We start from the raw sequence: 9,557 nt of genomic DNA, 5'->3' as shown, positions 1-9,557 counted from the left end.
CCTTCTCACAGCTTATATTCTGTAACCCTTTTCCCAATAAACAGACCTTGACAAACATTGCAGGGTCTCCTCCATTTTGTCCTACCTGTTTCCCTTTCAGGCATGGTCCCCCTCAGATCCTCTGAATAACTGGGTCCTGCGGGCCAGGACAGGTGACACCCACATGGAGCTCGAGGTACGGATTCCTGCCAGATGGAAACCAGCGGAGATTAGCTCCAAGAAAAGTTCATCGCGACTAAAGAAGAAGTAGTAGATGAGTAGTAAAATTCATAGAGGAAGCGTCTGTGAGAAAAAGTCTTCCTCCGTAGTTGGGTAGTAGAATTCATAGAGGAAGCGTTCCAGCTGCTCATGGGAAAAAGCCTTCCTCCGTAGCTGAGTAGTAAATGTCATAGAGGAAACATTCCCACCACTCATGGGAAAAAGCCTTCCTCCATAGTGGATTCCTCTTCGTCCCATGTATAGAAATGGGCCACAAGTTGTCTAAAGAGGCGGTCTTCATCAGAGACCTGAAAGCTTCTCTCAGGGAAAATGGAGTTAGAGTTAAAAAGAAAGATTTGACAAATTTTTTTAGCTTTGTTTCCCAAGCCTGTCCATGGTTCATAATAGATGGACCAGAGATTCATCCCTTTAAGTGGGAAAAGGTAGGACATGATCTTAATGATCTTTTAAATAAAGAAGGGCCAGATGCAGTGCCTACTCAGACCTTTATTTATTGGGGTCTTATTAAAGATATCATTAAGTCATCCTCAGCTGAGGCAGGAAAGATTATTTCATTGGCTGAGGATTTCCTTAAATCAATTTCTCACTCTGCCTCTAAGTCCTCTGTAAAGATTGCAGACTCATAGTTGCCACAACCTTCCTCACCATGCCCCTCCATTATTATTAATATGCCTTCCTCAGAGGACCTGGCTGTTTGCTCCAAAAAGCCTGTCCAACCCCTCTGTCCTCAACTGCCTGCCGATGCAGCCACATCCAGTGAGCCAAAACTACAAGAATCAAAGCTTACCTACCCTATTTTTAAGAATCCTCACACCAATTGGCTAAGTCTGAGGAGAGTGAGTTGGAGGAAGAGGCTGCCCGATATATATATTGCAACCCTGATTGGTCACCCGTTGTGAACACAGTGGCATGTTCTAGGCCTCCTCCTTACCCCTCCGCTCCTGAAATTTGTGCACCTGTGGTCATTCCACTGCCTCCACAAGGTGATTACCTTTTACAGGCCAAAAATCAGCTATCTAGACAAATTTCTGACCTTAAAGAGGTCCTAAATTTATAGAAACAGTTTGCCAATCTCTCCACGGAGCTCTCCTCTCTTCAGAAGACTGTGAGACAGACAGTTTTCCCTGGTTCATTGTTGGCTCCGGTCCCTTTCCCTGCCATCTCTGGCAGCCATGAGGCTTGCTGGACAGCCAGCTCGCTGCATTCTCACCTTAACAAAGCCTCCCAAAAATCTCATTCTGACAAAACCTCCCAGAGAGTTAGTTCAAAAAAATTCCTTGGCATTCCCTGTGTTAATCTGCCAGAGCGCCAAAGAGGCTTCCTCCTCAGAGGAGGACCCTGCCGCTGATACAGAAAATGGGAACAAGGATAGTGAAGCTGATAATGAGACCATGGCCACAGCTTCTGAGGCCCCGCCACAAGAGATGACTGAGTATAAAAGATTAAAGTTTAAGTCTCTTAAGGATCTTAATACTGCAGTCAAAAATTATGGTCCTAATGCACCCTTTACTGTTTCCATGCTTGAGGCCCTTTCCACAGGGAACTACCTCACCCCCACTGAATGGTTTAGAGTTACCCAGGCAGTATTGACTCGCAGATAGTTTTTTTCTTGGAAAGCTGATTTTCTAGATAGGTGCCAATCTCTCACAAAGCAGAACCAGAGAGACCCTAAAGCGCCTGCGGCTGCCTGGACCCTTGATAAGCTTAGTGGACAGGGAAATAAGTATGTGTCTGAGAGGCACCAACTTAAATTCCCCACCGGATTTCTGTCTCAGGTTAATGAGGCCACCCTTGGGGCATGGCGGGCTGTCCCTTCAAAGGCTTTCTCAGAGTGTGAACTTGGCTGTGGGGGCTGCCTTGCAAGTTGTTGCCCCTTCCAAAAGTTGCTTTAAATGTGGTCAGCCTGGCCATTTTGCCAAGCAGTGCCCCCTGACACAGGGCACACCGAGTCCTCCACCTCAGCCTCCAGGGCCAAAACCTTCTGTACCTGCCGTGGTATGCCCCCGATGTAAGAGAGGAAAATACTGGGCTAGTCAGCGCTGCTCCAAGACGGATGCCATGGGTAATCCTTTGCCACCCCTTCAGGGAAGTGGCTTGAGGGGTCAGCCCGGAGCCCTGAGACCTATTCATTTTTCTGCCAGCCTCGGGGACCAGTCAGCAGATAACAATGCCCCAACTTTCTCCCACTCCACCCAACTCCTCAGAGCAACCCCGGGGAGTGCAAGATTGGACCGTGTACCTCCACCAGTACAATTTTAAAACCTGAGGATGGTCTTCAAGCTCTACCTATTAGGGTTTTCAGTCCTCCTCCCCAAAAATTGTTTTTTCTCATTTTGGGTCAGGCCTCGTTCACCGTTAAGGGCCTCACTGTCCATCCCTCACTAGTGGATAATGATTTTACAGGAGAAATTAAGATTTTAGCTAGTTCCAGCTCAGGGCCAATCTTACTCCCTCAAGGACAACGGATTGCTCAGGTTTTGCCCCTCCCATTGAACACCCAGAACCCAGTTATTGGGAGGCATCGGGGGTCTCTCAGCCAGGGTCCTCAGATCTTTTCTGAATCCAGATGGTGTCTAGAGAACGTCCTGTGCTATGCCCTAAGTTAGAGGGGTGATGGTTTGAGGGCATTGTAGATACGGGGGTGATGCCACTGTCCTTGCAAAAAATTCCAGGCCCTCGGCTTGCCCACTTCAACCTTCCCTTACACATTTACAGGGCATTGGCCAGTCTAAAAATACCTTACAGAGTTCTAAAATTTTGACATGGGAAGATTCAGAAGGGAATTCTGGCACAGCACAGTCTTTTGTTGTTGAAGCCCTGCCAGTTAATTTGTGGGGAAGAGATATTCTCTCTCAGATGAAAGTAATTATGTGTAGTCCAAATGAGATTGTAGGTACCTAGTCTACACCCTTATCACAATATACCCACTCGGTTGATTGTGGGGATAAGAATGCCTTCCTACAGTATTTCAGCTCTGCTACTGAAGGGACAAGTCAACATTAGAAGTGTATAAATAAGCCCAAACCATTGCCTCCATTGTCTGATGGTCAGTGCCCCAGTAATTGTTTCTTTGTTGGTCAAATGCATGCTAGCTGCTATTTTTCCTTCTCCACATGCCTCAGAGATAGCCAGTCTTGTTTTGGGGCTGTTCCCTTTAAGACACTACAGAGTACAGGGGGGAGCAATTGGTCTCACAACACCCAGGTAATTGGCACCAACTCCAATACTTCAAAATATGTTACAGCTAGTTGCCTTGCTCCCCCTGATAAACAGGCTTCTTGGCCACAGGCCGCTCCTATTCATGTTTCAGATGGTGGTGGTCCCACGGACCAGGTTCGAGAAGAACGAGTTCAACAGATAATTCAAGCCCAGATTGATGGCCTCCTTCCCCGTCTCCACCACCACCCACTTTTATTGCCAAAGTCCTGAGGCATTAATTTAGACCCCCCAGACCATAGATATACTTGTTGCTACTCATAAAGCCCTAAATGTTTCCAACCCCTCCCTGGCCAATGATTGTTGGCTGTGCCTTGAACTAGGAGCCTCCTGGCCCCTTGTAATACCCCTGCTTAATGAGTCCACTATCTTCCCCTCCCAAAATAATTGTAGTTACTCAAAATCTTTTACGGTCTTACCAAATAATTTTAATGTATCCACCTATCTTTATAGCTCTTTTAAGAATGATTCCTTTGCAGATCTTGGCCTAGCCATGTTTACCTCATGCACCAGTTATGTTAACTCCTCTGCCTCAGGCTGTTTGGGTGGGGGAAAGGTGTATGTATGTGGTGATGACATGGCCTACCCCTTTCTCCCTGTAAATTGGACTGGTTCCTGTGCACCAGCCTTACTCTTGCCAGATATAGAGATTATATGAGGAGATGAGTCTGTTCCTCTGCCCAGTTTTGATGTTTGTCCCTAAATGTAAAAGAGTTGTTCAGTTTATCCCCCTGTTGGTTGGATTAGGGATATCTGGGGCACTTGCTACTGGCTCTGCTGGAATTGGGGTGGCTCTAGACACTTACAATAAGTTGTCCCAACAGTTGATTAATGGCATTAATATGGTTATCATTCAGTAAAAGACCTTCAAGAACAAGTGGATTACCTGGCAGAAGTGGTCTTACAAAATAGACGAGGCCTTGATTTACTAACTGCAGACAAGGGAGGTATCTGCTTAGTTTTACAGGAAAAATGTTGTTTCTATACAAACAAGTCTGGGATCATCAGAGACAGAATCAGAAAACACCAAGAAGACCTAGAAAAAAGATGTCAAGAACTCTTCACCCATGTGGAGTTTCTGGAATGGAGTGCTGCCCTACCTCCTTCCCCTCCTTGGACCCCTGATAGGATTTCTTTTACTTATCTCCTTTGGACCCTGGGCATTTAAAAAGTTAACAGAGTTTGTCAAATCACAGGTTGATGTTGCCTTTAGGAAACAGGTATCAGTCCATTATCATCGTCTGGAGGTCAGAGATATTGATCAAGAGGTATATGCTGAACCCCTGGACCCTCCTTTGGCAGGCTTAGATTTCACAACCTTAGATCCAGAAAGCAATCCTGGATGCTTTGGTAAGCTATGGAGACATCAATGACAGGAATAGCATGATGCCACATACCAGGGGCACACCCATGAAAGATTGTAGAGCATCTCAATGACGGGATTATTATGAGTCCATGACCAGGGGCCCCCTCCGATTTGAGAGTGTGGGGTATGGAGACAGCTCGTGTGGCCTAAGACAGAGACTCTACACTCAAACCCAAACATACCGGGTGCTGGTGTGGAAGGACACTGTGTAGCCTAAGACAGATGCTCCATCTTATAATATAAAAGAGGGAGAGATGTTGGAGACCGACACTGAGCCATAAGCCAAAGTTCCCCTCCCACTTTTTGAGAAACTTCTGACCTTTTGCAATGACAGTGGACAGAACACCAAGATCAGATAATAGTAACTGCAAACTTTCCAGAAAAAAACACAGAATGCTCCCTGAGCTAAGAGTAGATAGTATTCCTGGGCAGGTATACAGAGCCACCCCCACCCCTGGGCAGAGGCAGGAGCAAGTTTCTCCTGCTTTACTTCCTCCTTCTCACAGCTTATATTCTGTAACCCTTTTCCCAATAAACAGACCTTGACAAATATTGCAGGGTCTCCTCCATTTTGTCCTACCTGTTTCCCTTTCAGGCATGGTCCCCCTTGGAGAACCCAAATAACTGGGTCCTGAGGGCCAGGACACATACAAACACAAGTACACACACACACGCACACAGAGAGAGGGGGGGCCTTGGGGGCTAAAACTCAAACATTTTATTTATGTATTTTACTACCTAAGCATTTCACAATTTACTTATGTCCTAAATCCTTTCAATCCTGGCTTTTGAATACACTATAAAGATTTTTAAAAAGACATGAGATGTTTGAGCATATAGGAAATTTACACAGCAGATATCAGAAATTTTTGTTTATTAATATTTTACAATTCTTTTTTCTATGTGTTATTGCAAATAGATGGCTTCGTGAAATATATTCTGATTACTAATTTCCATTCCACCAACATGTTCGTGATATTCTCCAAGCCCTATTGTGTTTCCTTATAAAAATAAAAACAGAATCTAAAAATAATAAAAAAGAAAAGCAAACAAATGGGAATACACACACACACTCACACATAGAAAGAGACACAGTGAGAGAGAGAGAGAGAGAGACAAAGACAGAGAGTTAGAGAAAATGAGAGAAACAAAAACCCACATATTTTACTTGTATATCTCGCTGTACATTATAATTATGCATATGACAAGTGCCTTACCCTTAAATCCTTTCAGGCCTAGCTTCTGATTATACATTGAACAATTTAAACAAAGACATGAGACCTAAAGTATGGGCATTTGAGCATACAGGATAGTTACACAATGAAGATATTATCAGAATTCTTTGTTTGTATATTAAAATTTTAAACTTCTATACTTTCTATTTCTACTGAAATTACATTTCCTCCTGCAATAAACTCTGAATACAGTTTTCCATTCCCCAACACTGCCTCAATCTTCTTTCAGCTTCATTCTGTTTCTTTATTTAATTAGAAAATAAAAAGAACATAAATGACCTGGTATTGAGTGAGGTAAAACTACTGAAGCTTTGAGGCCCAACAGAAAGAATGAAAACAGGCAACCTCAGGAAATAGGATGGGGGATCCTCCAGAATGCATCAGAGACCTGGAATGGGACAGACTCTCAGGACTCAAAGGGAGGGACCTTAAATGAAATGCCTGACACTAGGGAGATGGAACTTATAGAGCCCACTTCCAGCAGGAAGACAGGAAGTCAAGTGACAGATGGGGTTGCCATCTCACAGACACATCTCTGACTCATAATTGTTTCTGTTTGAAAGAATTACAGGGATGGAAATGGAGAAGAGCCTGAGGAAAAGAAAGTCCAGCACTAGAACCAAAGTGGGATCCAGCTCAAGCAGAGATCCCAAGACCTAACACTATTACTGAGGCTTTGGAACACTCACAAAAACAGAACTATCATGCCTCACCTCTGAAAGGCCAAACAAGCTTCTGAAAGATTCTGAGGCAGATATTTGCACCTAACCAATAGACAGAAGCAGCTGACTCTGGCTGTTGAATTAGTTATGGCTGATAGAAGCTGAGAAGATGGGCAATCTTGTAGGAGGACCAGCAGTCTCAACTAATCTGGACCCCTGACCTCTCTCAAACACTGGACCATAAAACAGACAGCATACACCAACTGATATGAGGCCCCCAACACACATACAGTAGAGGACTTCCAGGTCTGTGTTCATCTAAAGATGATGTGCCTAACTCTCAAGAGACTGGAGACCCCAGAGTGTTTAGAGGTCAGGTAGGGTGGAGGTAGGGACATCCACATTGAGAGAAGGGGTGGGGAGGAGGTATGGGATGTTTAACAGTTGGAGGGTGGATAGGTGCAAAGGAAAGAAAATATGGAGTGTAAAAAATAAATTAATTCTTTTAAAATGTATAAAAAGAATATACATGTAATAAAAACGAAAAACAAGGTAAGATAAAGAAATAGAAAGCAAATAGGTATGGGAAAAAACAAACAGAAGAAAAATCACCAAAAACAAGCATAAGAAACAAATGTGCATGCAGAGACACATGTTCACAAATAGTCTATACAACAAAACTGAGCAAAGGTATACAATAGACTATGAGATTTGATGCTGTATCAGTATAGGTCCATGTTCTAAAAAGTTTAGTGCCTGTGGGGATGACTACTGAGGCTCAGAAGGAAGTAAATCTGGAATCAAACACTTATGTATAATCTCAGGACCTACATAATTTAACAGGTACATACATTGTGTTGGTAAAGGAGTTTTATTAAAAAGTGATTTAATATTTTGACTAAGCTACGTGTATGATATTTGCATGCCTCTGCATTCTGATATAAATATTTCTCACCTTCTAAGAGACTGAAATTTTGCTAGAACATGGGACAAGAGTTAACACACTTGAGGTCACTAATTACATAAGACTATAAAGCAGTGTTTGTTTGACCAAATGTTGGTGATTTGCATTTCATAGATTAAATTCTTATTACACATTATTCCCAACAATTTCAAAACAGTTCTGGTCACTCAGGATCCAGTAATATTTTTATTATGCAAAAACACAATTTTGCTTTTTATTGCTTTATTAACTAAGAAACATATCTATGGAGGTGGTCACAGGTGAAGAGATTCACAATGTATGGAGAATTGTAGATTACTCCATACAGCATCAATTTATTCATAGGTGGACATTTACAAAGCTGACTAACGCACCATAGGACTGTGAGGAAGAGGTAATAAATGGACATTAAAATTACAATTTCTGAGCAAGTCTAAAGATTATTAATCTTTCTGACATCTCAGTCTGAGGGTAGTTTCCTGCTCCTCCAGGGTTTCTGACACACTCAGGACGTGGTTGTAACACTGTGTCTTGCACAGTAATAGACTGCAGAGTCCTCAGATGTCAGGCTGCTCAGCTGCATGTAGGCAGTGCTGGAGGATTTGTCTGCAGTCAGTGTGGCCTTGCCCTTGAACTTCTCATTGTAGTTAGTACTACCACCTCCAGGATAAATCATTCCAATCCACTCAAGGCCCTGTCCAGGCCTCTGCTTCACCCAGTTCATCCAGTAGTCAGTGAAGGTGTAGCCAGAAGCCTTGCAGGACATCTTCACTGAGGCCCCAGGCTTCACCAGCTCAGCTCCAGACTGCTGCAGCTGGACCTGGGAGTGGACACCTGTGGAGAGAAAGACAGAGTAGATGTCATTGTCACCTCGGGCCCTGTCTCCTCTTCAGAATGGAACTAGTGAGCCCCTTACCTTCAGTTACTGACAGGAGGAAGAGAAAGACCCAGCTCCATCCCATGGTTAGTGTCGGTGTGTTCAGGGACTGTGGAGAGGACACTGATCATAGGTTGTTTTCAGGGTGTGGACATCCCTGTATTTACTGCCATAGACTTGGGTGATTTGCATATTCAAGAGCAGTGCATTTTTTTAATTAAGGTCCTAGTCCATCCAGAGAAGAACTAGGAAGAAAAGACTGAAAAGGCACATGGGTCAGGTACCAGGATGCTCCGGTCCAAGTCCTAATCCTCTCTGAGGTAGTGCATGCCAAACACTTTCCCTGAGCCCTGGCCACAGATGTTGTGGATATAACTTCAAGGACTCAGCTCTAAATAAATTTTTGGCCTGAGTCTGCTGCTCCACTGTAGGACAATGTTAACACATGGACTTACAGATGGTGCTTTGTGATGATGATGATGATGATATTGTTGGTAAATTCCAAAAATTGCTAACTTTAGAGAATAGAACATTCCTTAATATATGTTTAAGTAACATTTGCCTTTCCCGTAGGTTATGTACTTCACAATTCACTAAAATGGCTAAAGTACATGAATATTTACACATCAATGACTATTACATCACTACTATGATTAACTAAATTATAGATATAAACTATATATGTGTTAACAAAAGATTTTATCACTGTCATGAATTTCATATATATAAATAAATGTTTTTTTACCAGATATTTACATTGATTCTGAAAAAAATGAATGCAATTAGATATAACTATATTAATTAAGATGATATCAAAATCAAAAATATTAAATGTGACTCTTATCATTAACTCATATATTTTTCATAACAATAGACAACTATGTATGAAAATAAATGATGATGTTCCAATAGTCTAGTAGATAAAAGGGAAAATAGGAGGAATAAGATGTTATAGGAGAAATATGCACAGTGTACAAAATACACCTGTATGAAAATTCTATATATTTGTAAAGTTGTTATTTCTATATTTCATAAGGAT

General features: G+C 42.6%; 1 gene segment (V, D, J or C); it reads right to left on the bottom strand.

Annotated features, from left to right (window-relative positions):
* Positions 1-8,146: 8,146 nt before the first annotated feature.
* LOC110315354 lies at positions 8,147-8,654 on the bottom strand. The segment is given in 2 exon segments: positions 8,147-8,475; positions 8,558-8,654. Coding segments are annotated over 2 exon segments (375 nt in total).
* Positions 8,655-9,557: the final 903 nt, after the last annotated feature.

This window comes from Mus pahari, unplaced genomic scaffold, assembly GCF_900095145.1.
Source record: "Mus pahari unplaced genomic scaffold, PAHARI_EIJ_v1.1 scaffold_12568_1, whole genome shotgun sequence".
In the NCBI taxonomy this organism is placed as follows: Eukaryota; Metazoa; Chordata; class Mammalia; order Rodentia; family Muridae; genus Mus; species Mus pahari.
The sequence above is the reverse complement of the archived record's forward strand: the minus strand, read 5'-3'. Positions and strand labels throughout refer to the sequence as shown.